This window comes from Coturnix japonica, unplaced genomic scaffold, assembly GCF_054131305.1.
Source record: "Coturnix japonica strain WE unplaced genomic scaffold, WE-NBRP24 Scf081, whole genome shotgun sequence".
NCBI lineage: Eukaryota > Metazoa > Chordata > Aves > Galliformes > Phasianidae > Coturnix > Coturnix japonica.
In genome coordinates, this window is record NW_028188984.1 from 240,555 (window position 1) to 262,160 (window position 21,606).

Below are 21,606 nucleotides of genomic sequence, written 5' to 3' on the forward strand. Positions count from 1 at the left end.
CCCCTATTACCACCCCAATACCCCCCTATAACCCACCCCAATTCCCCCTATAACCCACCCCAATATCCCCTATTCCCACCCCAATTCCCCCTATTACCACCCCAATACCCCCCTATTACCCACCCCAATTCCCCCTATTACCACCCCATTATCCCCTATTACCACCCCAATACCCCCCTATTACCACCCCAATTCCCCCTATTACCACCCCAATATCCCCTATTACCACCCCAATACCCCCCTATTACCACCCCAATATCCCCTATTACCACCCCAATTCCCCCTATTACCACCCCAATCCCCCCTATTACCACCCCAATTCCCCCTATTACCACCCCAATTCCCCCTATTACCACCCCAATACCCCCTATAACCCACCCCAATACCCCCTATTACCACCCCAATACCCCCCTATAACCCACCCCAATCCCCCCTATTACCACCCCAATCCCCCCTATAACCCACCCCAATCCCCCCTATTACCTTATAGGGCTGCATTACAGGACCCTCAATGCTGGTGAACTGAAGGATGATCCCATCCCAGGATCCAAACCTTATTATTTATTTTATCTCTGCTTTTAATGACTGGTAAGGAGCAGGAAGACATGGACACCCCCCCACCCCCCCTTTATATGGGGGGGGCCATATATGGCTGCTTGTGATGGACCCCCCCCCCTTTGTCCTATGGGGTTTCTATGCCCTGGATGGATGCTGGGCCTCTATACTGAACTACAGGGGGTTATGGGGTGGGCTCAGCCCCATTTTATTGCATTGGGGATTCACCCTGCAGCCCCTCAGCTGGATTTTAATGGGGGTTTTATGGGGGGCCCTACAACCCCATTAGGGGCTATTGAGACCCTACAACCCCATTAGGGGCTATTGAGACCCTACAACCACAATAGGGGCTATTGAGACCCTACAACCACAATAGGAGCTATTGAGACCCTACAACCCCATTAGGGGCTATTGAGACCCTACAACCCCATTAGGGGCTATTGAGACCCTACAACCCCATTAGGAGCTGTTCAGGCCCTACAACCCCATTAGGGGCTGTTCAGGCCCTACAACCCCATTAGGAGCTGGTTCAGACCCTACAACCCCATTAGGAGCTGGTTCAGACCCTACAACCCCATTAGGGGCTGTTCAGACCCTACAACCCCATTAGGGGCTGGTTCAGGCCCTACAACCCCATTAGGGGCTGTTCAGACCCTACAAGCCCATTAGGGGCTGTTCAGACCCTACAACCCCATTAGGGGCTGTTCAGACCCTACAACCCCATTAGGGGCTGGTTCAGGCCCTACAACCCCATTAGGGGCTGTTCAGACCCTACAACCCCATTAGGGGCTGTTCAGACCCTACAACCCCATTAGGGGCTGTTCAGACCCTACAACCACATTAGGGGCTGTTCAGACCGTACAACCCCATTAGGGGCTGTTCAGACCCTACAACCACATTAGGGGCTGGTTCAGACCCTACAACCCCATTAGGGGCTGTTCAGACCCTACAACCCCATTAGGGGCTGGTTCAGACCCTACAACCCCATTCAGGTTCTTTGTCATAGGACAATGAGCTGCTTTATCTTATGGGGGGGGGACACAGCAGCAGCTGTTTGTTCCAGGCGCTGCTTTGTACTGAAAATGGCTGAAATCAGCCCAAATTGAGGCTGGGATTTGATTTGGGGGGGGGTCGGGGGGGGTTCTCAAAGGCAGGATTGAGTGGGGCAATAAAAGCAGCTGAGGGGGGATGTGCTGCCATTGTGCTCTATGGGGGTCCACCCCAGTGGCTTTGGGGGGGGGGGGCATAAGGTTTGGGGGGGGCGGGGATGGGGTCTTGTTGCCTTGGGGGGGGGGCATAAGGTTTGGGGGGGGTCTCGTTGCCTTGGGGGGGGCATAAGGTTTGGGGGGGGGCATAAGGTTGGGTGGGGGATCTTGTTGCCTTGGGGGGGGGCATAAGATTGGGGGGGGGGCATAAGGTTTTGGGGGGGGGGGGGTCTTGTTGTCTTGGAGGGGGGCATAAGATTAAGGGGGGGGGTCTTGTTGCCTTGGGGGGGGCATAAGGTTTTGGGGGGGTCTCGTTGCCTTGGGGGGGCCATAAGGTTGGGGGGGGTCTTGTTGCCCTGGGGAGGGGCATAAGGTTTGGGGGGGGTCTCGTTGCCTTGGGGGGGGCGTAAGGTTTGGGGGGGGGGTCTTGTTGCCTTGGGGGGGACATAAGGTTTGGGGTGGGTCTTGTTGCCTTGGGGGGGGGCATAAGGTTTTGGGGGGGTCTTGTTGCCTTGGTGGGGGGCATAAGGTTTGGGGGGGGTCTTGTTGCCTTGGTGGGGGGCATAAGGTTTGGGGGGGGGGTCTTGTTGCCTTGGGGGGGGGCCATAAGGTTTGGGGGGGGGGTCTTGTTGTCTTGGGGGGGCATAAGTTTTGGGGGGGGGTCTCGTTGCCTTGGGGGGGGTCTCGTTGCCTTGGGAGGGGCATAAGGTTTGGGGGGGGTCTCGTTGCCTTGGGGGGGGGCATAAGGTTTGGGGGGGGGGTCCTGTTGCCTTGGGGGGGGGCATAAGGTTTGGGGGGGGGTCCTGTTGCCTTGGGGGGCCCATAAGTCTTGGGGGGGGGGTTGTTGTCGCCTTGGGGGGGCCATATGTTTTTGGGGGGGGGGGGGGTTGGGGTTGGGGTTGCTGTCACCTTGGGGGGGGGTCCATAAGCCTTTTGTGGGGGGGACCATAAGCCGGGGGGGAGGGGGTCGTTATTGCCTGGGGGGGGGTCATAAGCCTTTTGGGGGGGGCTTGTCGATTGGGTGGGGGCATAAGAAGGCTGGGGGGGGTGGGGGGTGTTGGGGTTTGTTGTTGCCTTGGGGGGGCCCATAAGCCTTGGGGGGGAGGGTCGTTATTGCCTGGGGGGGGTCATAAGCCTTTTGGGGGGGGGGGGGTTGTCGATTGGGGGGGGGGCCATAAGAAAGCTGGGGGGGGGGGGGGGGGTTGGGGTTTGTTGTTGCCTTGGGGGGGCCCATAATAAACCTCGGGGGGGGGGATACTTGTTGCCTGGGGGGGGGTCCCATAAGCCGGGGTGGGGGGGTCGTTATTGCCTGGGGGGGGTCATAAGCCTTTTGGGGGGGGGGTTGTTGTCGATTGGGGGGGCCTATAAGGTTGGGGTTTGTTGTGGCCTGGGGGGGGGGGCTGCTGTCACCGGGGGGGGCACATAATAAGCCATGGGGGGGGCGGGGGGGGGGTGACCTTTGGGGTAGGGGTCACTGGGGACATGGCGCCCTCGGGGGCGGCCATGTTGGTTCAGCTGGGGCCCCCGCCCCCCCCCAAATCCCCCCCCCAAATCCCCCCCCCTCATATTAATAACCCCCCCCCCCATATTAATAACACCCCCCCCAACCTTATGGGCCCAGCGCCGCCCTCCATTGCCACTCCCATCATGGCGCCGGGCATGGGAACATCCATTGCGGCGCGCCGTGATGACATCACAACCCGCATCCCACTGCTGAGTTTAGCACCCTCCCCCCCACCATTGACCTTCCAAAGATGGCGGCGACTCCGCCTCCACCGCACCCACTTCCGCCGACGTCATCACCGTGAGACGAGAGGGAGGTGGTTCTTAAAGGGACCATGACATCGCGGGGGTGAAGCGCGTCAAGGAGAGGGGCTGTAAGATGGGGGGGGGTTAATAACCCTATAGGGGGGGATGGGGGGGTAGTGCCCCTATAGGGGGGTTAATACCCCTATGGGGGGTCTGGGGGGGGGGATAGGGGAGGGTTATGGGGTTACAGACGTCTGCAATGGGGATATGAGGGTGGGTGGGGGGGAAAGGGAATGGAGGGGGGTCGTGTTAGATAAGGGGGGGGGTATATATGGATATAGGGGTGTATATATGGATATGGGGGGATATAAGGATATAGGGGGGTATACATGGATATGGGGGGGGATATATGGATATGGGGGGGGATATATGGATATAGGGGGGTATATATAGATATGGGGGGGTATATATGGATATAGGGGGGTATATATGGATATGGGGGGGTATATATGGATATGGGGGGATATATGGATATAGGAGGATATATATGTATATGGGGGGTATATAAGGATATGGGGGGTATATGTGGATATAGGGGGGCATATATGTATATGGGGGGTATATATGTGGATATGGGGGGTATATATATGGATATGGGGGGGTATATGTGGGTATGAGAGGGTATATATGGATATAGGGGGGGATATAAGGATATGGGGGGGTATATATGGATATAGGGGGTGTATATAAGGATATGGGGGGGTATATGTGAATATGGGGGGGTATATATATGGATATGGGGGTGGTATGTGTGGGTATGGGGGGGATATACATGGATATGGGGGGGATACTTATGGATATGGGGGGTATATATGGGTGTGGGGGGGCATGTGTGGATATGGGGGGGGTATGTATGGATATGGGGGGGATATAAGGATATAGGGGGGTATAGTGGATATGGGGGGTGTATGTGGATATAGGGGGTATATGTGGGTATGGGGGGGTATATGTGGGCATGGGGGGGTATATGTGGATATTTGGTATATATGTGGATATGGGGGGGTATATATGGATATATGGGGGGTATATAAGGATATGGGGGGATATATAGGGGGTGTATATATGGATATGGGGGGGGATATAAGGATATGGGGGGGGTACATGTGGTTATGGGAAGATATATATGGATATGGGGGGTTATATATGGATATAGGTGGGGTATATGTTGGTATGGGGGGGTATATATGGATATAGGGGGTATATATGGATATGGGGGGGTATATAAGGATATGAGGGGATATATGGGGGGGTATATATGGATATGGGGGGGATATAAGGATATGGGGGGGTATATGTGGTTATGGGGAGGTATATATGGATATGGGGGGGTATATGTGGATATAGGGGGTATATATGGATATGGGGGGTATATTTGGATATGGGGGGGTATATATGAATATAGGGGGGGTATATATGGATATAGGGGAGGTATATATGGATATGGGGGGGTATATAAGGATATGGGGGGGTATATGTGGATATGGGGGTTGATACGTGGCTATGATGAGTTATATATGGGTGGGGGGGGTATATGTAGGTATAGGGGGGTTTATGTGGATATGGGGGCGACCACTGTCCCTATTCCCTTCTATGTCCCTTCTCTGCCCCACATCCCCCCATAGATTCTCCTTTTCCCCCTTTAATTCCCCAGGTTGATGGGAGCAGCCCCACAGACGATATGGGGCAGAGCGGGTCGGAGCCACAGCAGGACACGGAGGTAGGGGACACCCCACAGGGTGACATCCATCACCCCACATCCCCAACCCTATTGCTGACCCTATTGTCCCCATAGGATGCATCCCTGATAACGACCTTATCTCAGCTCTTTGCTGAGGAGCAGCTGACGACCAGCGCGGTGAGTGAGTGCCCCTTTAAGGGCACAGAGTTGGCCCTATAACCCCAACCCTATAACCCCAACCCCAACCCTATAACTCCAACCCCAACCCTATAACCCCAACCCCAACCCTATAACTCCAACCCCAACCCTATAAGTCTAAGCTTAAACCCTAACCCTAAATCTAACCCCAACCCCAACCCTATAACTCCAACCCCAACCCTAAGCTTAAACCGTAACCCTAAATCTAACCCCAACCCTATAAGTCTAAGCTTAAACCCTAACCCTAAATCTTACCCCAATCCCAACCCTATAACTCCAACCCCAACCCTATAACTCCAACCCCAACCCTATCACTCCAACCCCAACCCTATAACTCTAAGCTTAAAGCCTAACCCTAAATCTAACCCCAACCCCAACCCTATAACTCCAACCCCAACCCTATAACTCCAATCCTAACCCTATAACTCCAACCCCAACCCTATAACTCCAACCCCAACCCTATAGCTCCAATCCCAACCCTATAACTCCAACCCCAACCCTATAACTCCAACCCCAACCCTATAACTCCAACCCCAACCCTATAGCTCCAATCCCAACCCTATAACTCCAACCCCAACCCTATAACTCCAACCCCAACCCTATAACTCCAACCCCAACCCTATAACTCCAACCCCAACCCTATAAGTCTAAGCTTAAACCCTAACCCTAAATCTTACCCCAATCCCAACCCTATCACTCCAACCCCAACCCTATAACTCCAACCCCAACCCTATAGCTCCAACCCCAACCCTATAGCTCCAACCCCAACCCTATAACTGCAACCCCAACCCTATAACTCCAACCCCAACCCTATAACCCCAATCCCAACCCTATAACTCCAATCCCAACCCTATAACTCCAACCCCAACCCTATAACCCCAACCCCAACCCTATAACTCCAACCCCAACCCTATAACTCCAACCCCAACCCTATCACTCCAACCCCAACCCTATAACTCCAACCCCAACCCTATAACTCCAACCCCAACCCTATAACTCCAACCCCAACCCTATCACTCCAACCCCAACCCTATAACTCCAACCCCAACCCTATAACTCCAACCCCAACCCTATAACCCCAACCCCAACCCTATAACCCCAACCCCAACCCTATAACTCCAATCCCAACCCTATAACCCCAACCCTATAACTCCAACCCCAACCCTATAACTCCAACCCCAACCCTATAACTCCAACCCCAACCCTATAACTCCAACCCCAACCCTATAACCCCAACCCCAACCCTATAACTCCAATCCCAACCCTATAACTCCAACCCCAACCCTATAACTCCAACCCCAACCCTATAACCCCAACCCCAACCCTATAACCCCAACCCCAACCCTATAACTCTAAGCTTAAACCCTAACCCTAAATCTAACCCCAACCCCAACCCTATAACTCCAACCCCAACCTTATAACTCCAACCCCAACCCTATAACTCCAACCCCAACCCTATAACCCCAACCCCAACCCTATAACTCTAAGCTTAAACCCTAACCCTAAATCTAACCCCAACCCCAACCCTATAACTCCAACCCCAACCTTATAACTCCAACCCCAACCCTATAACTCCAACCCCAACCCTATAGCTCCAATCCCAACCCTATAACTCCAACCCCAACCCTATAACCCCAACCCCAACCCTATAGCTCCAACCCCAACCCTATAACCCCAACCCTATAGCTCCAATCCCAACCCTATAACCCCAACCCCAACCCTATAACCCCAACCCCAACCCTATAACTCCAACCCCAACCCTATAACCCCAACCCCAACCCTATAACTCCAACCCCAACCCTATAACCCCAACCCCAACCTTATAACTCCAATCCCAACCCTATAACCCCAACCCCAACCCTATAACTCTAAGCTTATAACCTAATCCTAAATCTAACCCCAACCCCAACCCTATAACTCCAACCCCAACCCTAAGCTTAAACCGTAACCCTAAATCTAACCCCAACCCTGTAAGTCTAAGCTTAAACCCTAACCCTAAGTCTTACCCCAATCCCAACCCTATCACTCCAATCCCAACCCTATAACTCCAACCCCAACCCTATAACTCCAACCCCAACCCTATAACTGCAACCCCAACCCTATAACTCTAAGCTTAAAGCTTGACCCTAAATCTAACCCCAAACCCAACCCTATAACTCCAACCCCAACCCTATAACTACAGCTTTGGGGGGTGCTGTGCTGCTGCTAAACCCTATTGTGGGGCTCTTAATGTGTCCCCATAACCTAAAGGGGGCCAATGTCCCCCTAATATGGCAGTGCCATATAGGGCCAATGTCCCCCTAATATGGCAGTGCCATATAGGGCCAATGTCCCTCCAATATGGCAGTGCCATATAGGGCCAATGTCCCTCCAATATGGCAGTGCCATATAGGGCCAATGTCCCTCCAATATGGCAGTGCCATATAGGGCCCATGTCCCTCCATTGGGATGAAGGGCCATATAGGGCCCAATGTCCTTCCATTGGGATGAAGGGCCATATAGGGCCCATGTCCCTCCCCTATGGCAGTGCCATATAGGGCCAATGTCCCTCCAATATGGCAGGGCCATATAGGACCAATGTCCCTCCAATATGGCAGTGCCATATAGGGCCAATGTTCCTCCATTGGGTTGAAGGGCCATATAGGGCCAATGTCCCTCCATTGGGATGAAGGGCCATATAGGGCCAATGTCCCTCCCCTATGGCAGGGCCATATAGGGCCCATGTCCCTCCAATGGGTTGAAGGGCCATATAGGGCCCATGTCCCTCCATTGTGATGAAGGGCCATATAGGGCCGTATAGGGCCATATAGGGCCGTATATGGCCCCCCATTGATGCCGTTCCCCTATAGGTGCTGTGGGTGATGCTCAGCCTCAGCTTCATGGTCCTGGTGGCCGTTGGCGTCGTGCTGCTGCTGCGACGGCTGCGCATGAAGAGTGAGTGGCACCAATATGGGGGGGGATATAGGGGGCAATGGGGTGTCAGACTGAGCCTCAGCATCCCCATATGGAGGATATAGGGGATATAGGGAGATATGGGGTATATGGGGAGATATAGGGTATATGGGGAGATATAGGGTATATGGGGAGATATAGGGGATATAGGGAGATATGGGGTATATGGGGAGATATAGGGGATATAGGGGTGGAAGGTTGACATAGAGGGATGCTGTGATATCAACTTGTGCCTCTGTTTCCCCCTATGGAGGATATAGGGCATATAGAGAGATATAGGGCATATAGGGAGATATAGAGCATATAGGGAGATATAGGGCATATATGGAGATATAGGGAGATATAGGGCGTATATGGAGATATAGGGCATATAGGGAGATATAGGGTATATGAGGAGATATAGGGTATATGGGGAGATATAGGGCATATAGGGGGGAAGGTTGACATAGAGGGATGCTGTGATACCAACCTGTGCCTCAGTTTCCCCCTATAGAGGATATAGGGGATATAGGGAGATATGGGGTATATGGGGAGATATAGGATATATAGGGGGTGGAAGGTTGACATAGGGGGATACTGTGATATCAACTTGTGCCTCAGTTTCCCCCCTATGGAGGATATAGGGAGATATAGGGTATATAGGGAGATATAGGGTATATAGGGAGATATAGGGTATATAGGGAGAAATAGGGCATATAGGGGGGGGAAGGTTGACATAGAGGGATGCTGTGATATCAACCTGTGCCTCAGTTACCCCTATGGAGAATATAGGGCATATAGGGAGATATAGGGCATATAGGGAGAAGGTTGAGATAGAAGGACACAGTGATATCAACCTGAGCCTCAGTTTCCCCCTATGGGAAGGTATTGGACATATAGGGGACCTGAGCCTCATCTTCCCTCTATGGAGGATATAGGGCATATAGGGAGATAGATATAGGACATATAGGGAGATAGATATAGGGCATATGGGGAGATATAGGGCATATGGGGAGATATAGGGCATATAGGGAGATATAGGGCATATAGGGAGATATAGGGTATATAGGGAGATATAGGGCATATATGGGGGGAAGGTTGAGGAACCTGCACCTCAGTTTCCCCCTATGGGAAGATATTGGACATATAGGAGACCTGAGCCTCAGTTTTCCCCTATGTAGTGTATAGGACATATAGGGAGATATAGGGTGTATAGGGAGATATAGGGCCTATAGGGAGATATAGGGCCTATAGGGAGAAGGTTGACATAGAGGGATGCTGTGATATCAACCTGTGCCTCAGTTTCCCCCTATGGGAAGGTATTGGACATATAGGGGACCTGAGCCTCAGTTTCCCCCTATGGAGGATATAGGGCATATAGGGAGATAGATATAGGGCATATAGGGAGATACAGGGTATATGAGGAGATATAGGGCATATAGGGGGGGAAGGTTGAGGAACCTGCGCCTCAGTTTCCCCCTATGGGAGGATATAGGACATATAGGGGACCTGAGCCTCAGTTTTCCCCTATGGAGTGTATAGGACATATAGGGAGATATAGGGTGTATAGGGAGATATAGGGCCTATAGGGAGGGGAAGGTTGACATAGAGGGATACTGTGATATCAACTTGTGCCTCAGTTTCCCCCTATGGAGGATATAGGGCATATAGGGAGATATAGGGAATATAGGGAGATATGGGGTATATAGGGAGATATAGGGCATGTAGGGAGATATAGGGTATATGGGGGGAAGGTTGACTTAGAGGGACACTGTGATATCAACTTGTGCCTCAGTTTCCCCCTATGGAGGATATAGGGCATATATGGAGATATAGGGCATATATGGAGATATAGGGTATATGAGGAGATATAGGGCATATAGGGGGGGAAGGTTGAGGAACCTGCGCCTCAGTTTCCCCCTATGGGAAGATATTGGACATATAGGAGACCTGAGCCTCAGTTTTACTCTATGGAGTATATAGGGAGATATAGGGTGTATAGGGAGATATAGGGCATATAGGGAGATATAGGGCATATAAGGGGAGGAAGGTTAAGAAACCTGCACCTCAGTTTCCCCCTATGGGAAGATATTGGACCTATAGGGGACCTGAGCCTCAGTTTCCCCCTATGGAGGATATAGGGCATATAGGGAGATATAGGGTGTATAGGGAGAAGGTTGAGATAGAAGGACACAGTGATATCAACCTGAGCCTCAGTTTCCCCCTATGGGAAGATATTGGACATATAGGGGACCTGTGCCTCAGTTTCCCCCTATGGAGGATATAGGGCATATAGGGAGATAGATATAGGGCATATGGGGAGATAGATATAGGGCATATGGGGAGATATAGGGCATATGGGGAGATATGGGGCATATGGGGACATATAGGGCATATAGGGAGATATAGGGCATATAGGGAGATATAGGGCATATGGGGAGATATAGGGCATATAGGGAGATATAGGGCATATAGGGGGGGAAGGTTGAGGAACCTGAGCCTCAGTTTCCCCCTATGGGAAGATATTGGACATATAGGGGACCTGAGCCTCAGTTTCCCCCTATGGAGGATATAGGGCATATAGGGTGGCCAAGTGCACATCACATAGAGGTGACATATAGGGTGTCAATATGGGGTTGACATCATTATTTCCTCCCCACCTTGCAGAGGTTCCTGCCCAGGAGACCCCCAAATATCGCTTCCGAAAGAGGGACAAGATGCTGTTCTATGGGCGCAAGATCATGAGGAAGGTGATGCTGGGGGGGTCTCGTCCCTATTATTGGGGGGGGGGGGACACTCTTTAATGTCCCCATAGATTAACATGGGGTCTCATTGTCCCCTATCAGGTCTCCCAATCCACCTCGTCCCTGGTGGACAACACCATCTCCAGCACCTCCCGACCACGGATGAAGAAGAAGCTGAAGATGCTCAACATCGCCAAGAAGTGAAGTGTCACCCCAATATCACACCAATATTACCCCAATGTCACCCCAATATCACCCCAATGTCACCCCAGTGTCACCCCAATGTCACCCCAATATCACCCCAATATTACCCCAATATCACCCCAATATCACCCCAATATTACCCCAATATCACCCCAATGTCACCCCAATATTACCCCAATGTCACCCCAATGTCACCCCAATGTCACACAATGTCACCCCAATGTCACCCCAATATTACCCCAATATTACCCCAATGTCACCCCAATATTACCCCAATATTACCCCAATATTACCCCAATATTACCCCAATGTCACCAATGTCACCCCAATGTCACCCCATGTCACCCCAATATCACCCCAATGTCACCCCAATATCACCCCAATGTCACTCCAATGCTACCCCAGTGTCACCCCAATATCACCCCAATGTCACCCCATGTCACCCCAATATCACCCCAATGTCACCCCAATATCACCCCAATGTCACTCCAATGCTACCCCAGTGTCACCCCAATATCACCCCAATGTCACCCCAATATCATCCCAATATTACCCCAATATTACCCCAATGTCACCCCAATATTACCCCAATATTACCCCAATATCACCCCAATGTTACCCCAATATCACCCCAATATCACCCCAATGTCACCCCAATGTCCCCTCAATGTCCCCTCAATGTCACCCCAATGTCCCCCCAATGTCCCCCCAATGTCCCCCCAGTGTCACCCCAATGTCACCCCAATGTCCCCCCCATATCCCCTTATTGTCCCCCCAATGTCCCCCCAATGTTCCCCCCATATCCCCTTACTGTCCCCCCAATGTCCCCCCCATATCCCCTTATTGTCCCCCCAATGTCACCCCAATGTCCCCCCCATATCCCCTTATTGTCCCCCCAATGTCCCCCCCATATCCCCTTATTGTCACCCCAATGTCACCCCAATGTCCCCCCCATATCCCCTTATTGTCCCCCAATGCCACCCCAATGTCACCTCAATGTCCCCTCAATGTCACCCCAATGTCACCCCAATATCACCCCAATGTCCCCCCAATGTCCCCCCCATATCCCCTTATTGTCCCCCAATGTCCCCCCAATGTCCCCCCCATATCCCCTTATTGTCCCCCAATGTCACCCCAATGTTCCCCCCATATCCCCTTATTGTCCCCCCAATATCCCCCCCCATATCCCCTTATTGTCCCGCCAATGTCACCCCAATGTCCCCCCCATATCCCCTTATTGTCCCCCCAGTGTCACTCTAATATCCCCCCCATATCCCCTTATTGTCCCCCCGATGTCCCCCCCATATCCCCTTATTGTCCCCCCAATGTCACCCCAATGTCACCCCCATATCTCCTTATTGTCCCCCAATATCCCCCCCATATCCCCTTATTGTCCCCCCAATGTCACCCCGATGTCCCCCCCATATCCCCTTATTGTCCCCCCGATGTCCCCCCAGGTTCCTCCGTATCCAGAAGGAGCTGCCCACGTTGCAGTTAAAGGAGCCGCCACCTTCAGTGCTGGAAGCCGACCTGACTGAGTTCGACGTGGCCAATTCCCACCTCCCATCCGAGGTCCTTTATATGCTTAAAAACGTCCGGTGAGCCCCAAACATTCACTTTCTATCCCCAATATCCCCATCCTCAAAGCTCTGTATCACTATTGCCATAGGGTGCCATTATGGTGCCCATCAGCATCGTGTCCTTGCTGTCCCCATCCCCTGTAGGGTTTTAGGGCACTTTGAGAAGCCGCTGTTCCTGGAGCTGTGCAAGCACATGGTTTTCCAGCAGTGTCAACAGGGGGATTATGTGTTCCGACCCGGTCAGCCCGATACCAGCATCTACGTGTTACAGGATGGGAAACTGGAGCTGCTGCTCACCGAGCCGGTGAGGGGACGGGGACGGGATGGGGATGGGATGGGGATGGGGATGGGATCAGGATGGGGATGGGATGGGATCAGGATGGGGACAGGGATGGGATCAGGATGGGGATGGGATCAGGATGGAATCAGGATGGGGACATGGATGGGATCAGGATGGGGATGGGATGGGATCAGGATGGGGAAAGGGATGGGATCAGGATGGGGACAGGGATGGGATCAGGATGGGGATGGGATCAGGATGGGGACAGGGATGGGATCAGGATGGGGATGGGATCAGGATGGGGATGGGATCAGGATGGGGACATGGATGGGATCAGGATGGGGAAAGGGATGGGATCAGGATGGGGACATGGATGAGATCAGGATGGGGACATGGATGGGATCAGGATGGGGATGGGATTAGGATGGGATCAGGATGGGGATGGGATGGGATCAGGATGGGGACATGGATGGGATCAGGATGGGGATGGAATCAGGATGGGGACATGGATGGGATCAGGATGGGGATGGAATCAGGATGGGGATGGGGATGGGGATGGGATCAGGATGGGGAAAGGGGTGGGATCAGGATGGGGATCGGATCAGGATGGGGACATGGATGGGATCAGGATGGGGACAGGGATGGGATCAGGATGGGGATGGGATCAGGATGGGGATGGGATCAGGATGGGGACAGGGACGGGATGGGATTGGGATGGGGACAGGGATGGGATCAGGTTGGGGACGGGAATGGGATCAGGATGGGGATGGGGATGAGGATGGAGATGGGGATGGGATGGGGGCACCATGTAGATGGGGCAGTGAAGGATGGAGGGGTTTGTGCTGTGCAGGATGGAAAGGAGACAGTGATGAAGGAGGTTTTCCCTGGGGACAGCGTGCACAGCCTGCTCAGCATCCTCGATGTCATCACGGTACCGCAGCCACAGCTCTTCCCTGACCGGCCCAAAACTGTCCCCAGTGATTGTGGTGGTCCCCAAGAACAACTAAAACTAATGGTGGCTGTCCACAGGAATCCTAAACCTGACCATGGCCATCACCAAGGCTGTCCAAACCCAACCATGGCCATCCTCAAACCCAACCATGGCCATCCTCAAACCCAACCATGGCCATCCCCAAACCCAACCATGGCCATCCCCTAACCCAACCATGGCCATCCTCAAACCCAACCATGGCCATCCTCAAACCCAACCATGGCCATCCCCAAACCCAACCATGGCCATCCCCTAACCCAACCATGGCCATCCCCTAACCCAACCATGGCCATCCCCTAACCCAACCATGGCCATCCCCAAACCCAACCATGGCCATCCCCAAACCCAACCATGGCCATCCCCAAACCCAACCATGGCCATACCTAAACCCAACCATGGCCATCCTCAAACCCAACCATGGCCATCCCTAAACCCAACCATGGCCATCCCCTAACTCAAACCGAACCACAGCCATCCCCAAACCCAAACCCAACCATGGCCATCCCCAAACCCAACCATGGCCATCCCCTAACTCAAACCGAACCACGGCCATCCCCAAAACCAAACCCAACCATGGCCATCCCCAAAGCTCTCCAAACCCAACCATGGCCATCTCCGAACACAAACCCAACCATGGCCATCCCCTAACCCAAACCCAACCATGGCCATCCCCTAACACAAACCCAACTATGGCCATACCCAAAGCCCTTGAAACTCAACCATGGCCATCCCCTAACCCAACCATGGCCATCCCCTAACTCAAACCGAACCACGGCCATCCCCATACCCTTCCAAACCCAACCATGGCCATCCCCAAACCCAACCATGCACATCCCCAAAGCCCTTGAAACCCAACCATGGCCATCCCCAAACCCAACCTTGGCCATCCCCATACCTTTCCAATTCCAACCATGACTATCTCCGAATGCAACCCCAACCACCTCCAGGCCCCTCCCAAAACGCAACCATGGCCATCCCTTAAACCAAAACCATCCACAGCCACCCCACAACCCACCCACGACAATTCCCAAACCTCACCACCCTGATCCTTTGTCCCCAGTCCCAGCCATAAATCACTATTACAAGGACAGCAATGACATATTGATGTCCATTAGGGTCACCAGCGGCCGTACCGGACGGTGTGTGCACGAGCAGCAGAGGATTCAACCGTCCTTCGTTTACCAGTTGAAGCCTTTTCAGCTGTGTTTGAGAAATACCCCGAGAGCCTCGTGCGGGTGGTGCAGGTGAGCCCGACCCTATTGGGGGCGTCATTGGGCCCTTCCAATTCCAACAATTCCAACAATTGAGCCCTTCCAATTCCAACCATGGCCATCCCCAAACCCTTTCAGACCCAACCTTGGCCATCCCCAAGTCCCTCCAAACCCAACCATGGCCATCCCCAAACCCAAACCCAACCATGGCCATCCCCAAACCCTTCCAAACCCAACCATGGCCATCCCCTGACCCAAACCCAACCACGGCCATCCCCAAACCCTTCCAAACCCAACCACGGCCATCCCCAAACCCTTTCAGACCCAACCTTGGCCATCCCCAAGTCCCTCCAAACCCAACCATGGCCATCCCCAAACCCTTCCAAACCCAACCATGGCCATCCCCTGACCCAAACCCAACCACGGCCATCCCCAAAGCTCTCCAAACCCAACCACGGCCCTCCCCAAGCCCTTCCAAACCCAACCATGACCATCCCCAAACCCTTCCAAACCCAACCACGGCCATCCCCAAACCCTTTCAAACCCAACCATGGCCATCCCAAACCCAAACCCAACCACAGCCATCCCCAAACCCTTCCAATCCCAACCATGGCCTTCTCTAAACACAACCATGGCCATCCCAAACCCAACCATGGCCATCCCCAAACCCTTTCAAACCCAACCATGGCCATCCCAAACCCAAACCCAACCATGGCCATCTCTAAACCTTTCTAAACCCAACCATAGCTGTACCCATCCCCAAACCCTTCCAAGCCCAGCCATGGCCATCCCAAACCCAAACCCAACCACGGCCATCCCCAAACCCTTCCAAACCCAACCACGGCCATCCCCAAACCCAACACGGCCATCCCCAAATGCTTTCAAACCCAGCCATGGCCATCCCCAAAGCTCTCCAAACCCAACCACGACCATCCCCAAACCCTTCCAAATCCAATGATGGCCATCTCCAAACCTTTCCAAACCCAGCCATGGCCATTCCCTAATCCAAACCCAACAATGGCCATTCCCTAACCCAAACCCAACCACGGCCATCCCCAAACCCTTCCAAACCCAACCATGACCATCTCTAAACTCTTCCAAACCCAACCACAGCCATCCCCAAACCCTTTCAAACCCAACAATGGTCATCCCAAACCCAACCATGGCCATCCCCTGACCCAAACCCAACCATAGCCATCCTCAAACCCAAACCCAACCACAGCCATCCCCAAACCCTTCCAAACCCAACCATGGCCATCCCCAAACCCTTCCAAACCCAACCATGGCCATCCCTAAACCGAAACCCAACCGTGGCCATCCCCTAACCCAAACCCAGCCATGGTCATCTCTAAACCCTTCTAAACCCAACAATAGCTGTACCCATACCCAAACCCTTCCAAACCCAACCATGGCCATCCCAAACCCAAACCCAACCATGGCCATCCCCAAACCCTTCCAAACCCAACCATGCCCATCCCAAACCCAAACCCAACCATGGCCATCTCTAAACCTTTCTAAACCCAACCATAGCTGTACCCATCCCCAAACCCTTCCAAGCCCAACCATGGCCATCCCAAACCCAAACCCAACCACGGCCATCCCCAAACCCTTTCAAACCCAACCATGGGCATCCCCAAAGCTCTCCAAACCCAACCATGGGCATCCCCAAACCCAACCATGGCCATCCCCAAACCCAAACCCAACCATGGCCATCCCCAGAGCTCTCCAAACCCAACCACGGCCATCCCCAAACCCTTCCAAACCCAACCATGGCCATCCCTAAACGCAAACCCAACCATGGCCATCCCCAAACCCTTTCAAACCCAACCATGGCCATCCCCAAAGCTCTCCAAACCCAACCATGGCCATCCCCAAACCCTTCCAAACCCAACCATGGCCATCCCTAAACCGAAACCCAACCGTGGCCATCCCCTAACCCAAACCCAGCCATGGTCATCTCTAAACCCTTCTAAACCCAACAATAGCTGTACCCATACCCAAACCCTTCCAAACCCAACCATGGCCATCCCAAACCCAAACCCAACCATGGCCATCCCCAAACTCTTCCAAACCCAACCATGGCCATCCCAAACCCAAACATAACCATGGCCATCTCCAAACCCTTTCAAACCCAACCATGGCCATCCCAAACACAAACGCAAACCCCACCATGGCCATCCCCAACCCTTCCAATCCCAACCATGGCCATCTCCAAAACCCTCCAAACCCAACCATGGCCATCCCAAACCCAAACCCAACCACGGCCATCCCCAAACCCTTCCAATCCCAACCATGGCCTTCTCTAAACCCAACCATGGCCATCCCCAAACCCAAACCCGACCATGGCCATCTCCAAACCCTTCCAATCCCAACCATGGCCATCCCAAACCCTTTCAAACCCAACGGGGTCCATCAAGGGTGACAATGACACCCCCTTCAATCCCTGCAGATCATCATGGTGCGCTTGCAGCGTGTCACCTTCCTGGCTCTACACAATTACCTGGGGCTGACCAATGAGCTTTTCAGCCACGTAAGTTGAAGGGAAGAGGGAGAGAAATAGGAACCCTCCATCATAAGGGGCAAAAGCTCCAATCTCTCCTTGTCCCTATGCAGGAGATGCAGCCGCTGCGGCTCTTCCCCCAGCCCAGCCACGCCACCCGCACCAGCCCTGTCCGCCATGGCAAACGGGGTCTTGGCGCTGCTGAGGAAGGCAGGGAGAGACCAACAGAGCTCAGTAAGGTTATGGACCCCCCCCTGGTTCTCACCCTATAGCAGGAGGGGGCTCACCACTGTCTGTCCCTGTAGATGAGCCATTGAAGGCTGGAGGGCTGGATCCCCCTGCGCCGCCGCTGCTGAGCCGCTGCATCTCAATGCCCGTGGATATCTCGGGTGGGTGGGGGCTTGGAGGAAAGGGGGGGGTCCCTTAGGTTTGGGCATCACCCACCAGGGTACCCTGTCACTGGTGAAGGTTCTGCATCCTCCATAGGGTCATACATCCTCTTATGGGGCTATGCATCCTCCATAGGCTCATACATCCCCCCATAGGGCCATGTACCCTCCATAGGGCCATACATCTCCCCATGGGACCATGCACCCTCCATAGGGCCATACATCCCCCCCATAGGGCCATGTACCCTCCATAGGGCCATACATCTCCCCATTGGGCCATGCACCCACCGTTGGATCATAGATCCCTCCAAGGGGTTGCGTATCCCTCAATGGGGCTGTCCATCCTCTATAGGGTCCTGCATCCCCTCTGTGTCATACATCCCCACATCCTCATCCTCATACATCCCTCCCCCTGCTTCTCCCTACCCCACATTTGCCCACCTCGTGCTGCTGGTGACCACCCTGTCCCCTCCCTGGTGGGTCACAGGCATCCAGAAGGGTCCACGTTCTGACTTTGACATGGCCTACGAGCGCGGCCGCATCTCAGTGTCACTGCAGGAGGACAGTACCAGCCCCTTGGCTGCCTTCTCTAGGGTAGGATTGGGCCCCCCACTAACCCTAACCCTAACACTAACCCTACCTTAACCCTAACCCTAAACCTAACCCCCTAATCCTAACCCTAAACCTAACCCCTTGGCGGCCTTCTCTAGGGTAGGATTGGGTCACCCCCTAACTCTAAACCTAACCCTACCCTAGCCCTAACCCTAACCCTAATCAGGGCTCCCCCTAACCCTACCCTAACCCTAACCCCAAACCCCCTAATCCTAACCCTAACCCTAACCCTAACCCTAACCCTAACCCTAACCCTAACCCTAACCCTAACCCTACCCTAACCATAACCTCTAACCCTAACCCTAATCCTAACCCTAAACCTAACCCCCTAAACCCCTAACCCTAACCCTACCCTAACCCTAACCCTAATCAGGGCTCCTCCTAACCCTAACCCTAACCCCTAACCCTAACCCTAATCCTAACCCCCTAAACCCCTAACCCTAACCCTACCTTAACCCTAACCCTAATCCTCCCTCCATACCCACCCCAACACCAAACAAACACCAGATCCGTCCCTTATCCCCTTCAGTCCATCTCACACGAACCCAAGGAACGCAAGTCGGTGACGGTGGAGGAGCAGCCGTCGGGTGTCTATAGGTACAGCTGCGAGGATGACTCCGCCGCGGTGGATTGTCCCTTTGAACCCTACCAAGGCCGCCAAAACAGCGCCATCTTTGAGGCCGCCAAGCAAGAGTTGGTCAAGCTGATGAAGGTGGAGGTGAGGCCCCCAATGGAGGCGGTGCAGGGATGGGGCCTTGGGGTGGTTGGGGGTCAATGGAGGTCCTGGGGCCTTGGGGTGGTTGGGGGTCAATGGGTCCTCAGGGTGGTTGGGGGTCAATAGAGGTCCTGGGGCCTTGGGGTGGTTGGGGGTCAATGGGTCCTCGGGGTGGTTGGGGGTCAATAGAGGTCCTGGGGCCTTGGGGTGGTTGGGGGTCAATGGGTCCTCGGGGTGGTTGGGGGTCAATGGAGGTCCTGGGGTGTTGTGGGCCCCATTGTCCTATGGTAGACCTCTATGGCTTTTTCATGGGCCCCATCACTTTGTGTGACCCCCTTCTTCCCCCCAGGACCCTTCTCTGCTCAACAACCGTGTCTTACTTCATCAAGCCAAAGCCGGGACCGTCATTGCCCGTCAAGGGGACCAAGTAGGTCTGGATTCTGGGGGGGATTTTTCAGTGCCTTGCTCCCCCCTACCCTATATTTCTATGGGGTGCTGCTTCTCCTGCCTCTGCCCTGTGAGTCCTGGTGATGGAGTGTTGTTCTGGCAGGACGTGAGCCTCCATTTTGTGCTATGGGGCTGCCTACACGTCTACCAGAGGATGATCGACAAGGCCGAGGATGTCTGCCTCTTCCTGACGCAGCCCGGGGAGATGGTGGGGCAGCTGGCCGTGCTGACTGGAGAGCCCCTCATCTTCACCATCAAGGCCAACCGCGACTGTACCTTCCTCAAGATCTCCAAGTCGGACTTCTATGAGTGAGTCCCAATGCCAACAAAGGGTGAATGCAACTCAGCACCTACGTTGGCACCAACATGGGGTGAACGTAACTCAACACATAAATTGGAACCAACAAAGGATGAACACAACTCAACACCTATGTTGGTACCAATGAAGGGTGAACGCAACTCAACACCTATGTTGGCACCAACATGGGGTGAACGTAACTTAACACCTACGTTGACTCAACTCAACACCTATGTTGGTACCAACAAAGGGTGAACTCAACACCTACGTTGGTACCAACAAGTGGTGAACTCAACTCAACACCGACGTTGGTACCAATAAAGGGTGAACGCAACTCAACACCGACGTTGGTACCAATAAAGGGTGAACGCAACTCAACACCTACATTGGTACCAACAAGTGGTGAACTCAACACCGACATTGGTACCAACGAAGGGTGAACGCAACTCAACACCTACGTTGGCACCAATGAAGGGTGAACACAATTTAACACCTATATTGACCGAACTCAACACCTACATTGGCACCAACGAAGGGTGAACGCAACTCAACACCTACGTTGGCACCAATGAAGGTGTTGGTGAACACAATTTAACACCTATATTGACCGAACTCAACACCTACGTGGGCACCAACGAAGGGTGAACGCAACTCAACACCTACATTGGCACCAATGAAGGGTGAATGCAACTCAACACCTACGTTGGCACCAACAAAGGGTGAACTCTACTCAACACCTACGTTGGCACCAATGAAGGGTGAACACAATTTAACACCTATATTGACCCAACTCAACACCTACGTTGGCACCAACAAAGGGTGAACACAACTCAACACCTACGTTGGCACTTACTTGGGTGGGGAGGGGGTCACCACCGTGTCCTTCAGCTGCTGTTGGTCTGTAGGATCATGAGGGAGCAACCCAGCGTGGTGCTGAGCGTCGCCCACACCGTGGTCACCCGCATGTCGCCCTTTGTGCGCCAAATGGACTTTGCCATCGATTGGATGGCGGTGGAAGCAGGCCGGGCTCTTTACAGGTGGGTGACCCACACTTTGGTGGCTCAGTGATGACCCAACCCATAGAGCTGACGTCCTCCATGATGTCCCCAGGCAGGGTGACAAGTCGGACTGCACCTACATCGCGCTCAATGGGCGGCTCCGCTCTGTCATCCAGAAGGGCAGCGGTAAAAAGGAGCTTATTGGGGAATATGGCCGCGGGGACCTGATCGGTGTGGTGAGAACCTTGTTGGGACAGGGCT

General features: G+C 53.5%; 2 protein-coding genes across 13 annotated transcripts in view; both read left to right on the forward strand.

The window, feature by feature from the left end:
- MCOLN1 (mucolipin TRP cation channel 1) overlaps positions 1-1,742 on the forward strand; it is a 24,849-nt gene extending 23,107 nt beyond the window's left edge. For 5 of the 6 annotated variants that reach the window (XM_085534351.1, XM_085534352.1, XM_085534354.1 and 2 more), the window contains one exon: positions 491-1,742. In XM_085534351.1, coding sequence (XP_085390477.1) covers positions 491-521 — 31 coding nt within the window. In that variant the 3' untranslated portion in view covers positions 522-1,742. The remainder of the gene's footprint in view (positions 1-490) is intronic. The other variant, XR_014941432.1, reaches the window with a different exon arrangement.
- A 1,646-nt stretch (positions 1,743-3,388) lies between these two features.
- LOC146751525 (patatin-like phospholipase domain-containing protein 6) overlaps positions 3,389-21,606 on the forward strand; it is a 34,482-nt gene continuing 16,264 nt past the window's right edge. For 3 of the 7 annotated variants that reach the window (XM_085534345.1, XM_085534344.1, XM_085534346.1), the window contains exons 1-19: positions 3,394-3,637; positions 5,221-5,286; positions 5,362-5,424; positions 8,295-8,379; positions 11,044-11,126; positions 11,223-11,320; positions 12,782-12,922; positions 13,049-13,208; positions 14,035-14,115; positions 15,291-15,419; positions 17,836-17,916; positions 18,000-18,120; positions 18,192-18,275; positions 18,763-18,869; positions 19,417-19,605; positions 19,952-20,029; positions 20,153-20,358; positions 21,253-21,384; positions 21,458-21,581. In XM_085534345.1, coding sequence (XP_085390471.1) covers positions 5,248-5,286; positions 5,362-5,424; positions 8,295-8,379; positions 11,044-11,126; positions 11,223-11,320; positions 12,782-12,922; positions 13,049-13,208; positions 14,035-14,115; positions 15,291-15,419; positions 17,836-17,916; positions 18,000-18,120; positions 18,192-18,275; positions 18,763-18,869; positions 19,417-19,605; positions 19,952-20,029; positions 20,153-20,358; positions 21,253-21,384; positions 21,458-21,581 — 2,001 coding nt within the window. In that variant the 5' untranslated portion in view covers positions 3,394-3,637; positions 5,221-5,247. Of the gene's footprint in view, positions 3,638-5,220; positions 5,287-5,361; positions 5,425-8,294; positions 8,380-11,043; positions 11,127-11,222; positions 11,321-12,781; positions 12,923-13,048; positions 13,209-14,034; positions 14,116-15,290; positions 15,420-17,835; positions 17,917-17,999; positions 18,121-18,191; positions 18,276-18,762; positions 18,870-19,416; positions 19,606-19,951; positions 20,030-20,152; positions 20,359-21,252; positions 21,385-21,457; positions 21,582-21,606 lie in introns of all 7 variants that reach the window. The other 4 variants (XR_014941431.1, XM_085534347.1, XR_014941430.1 and 1 more) reach the window with 3 other exon arrangements.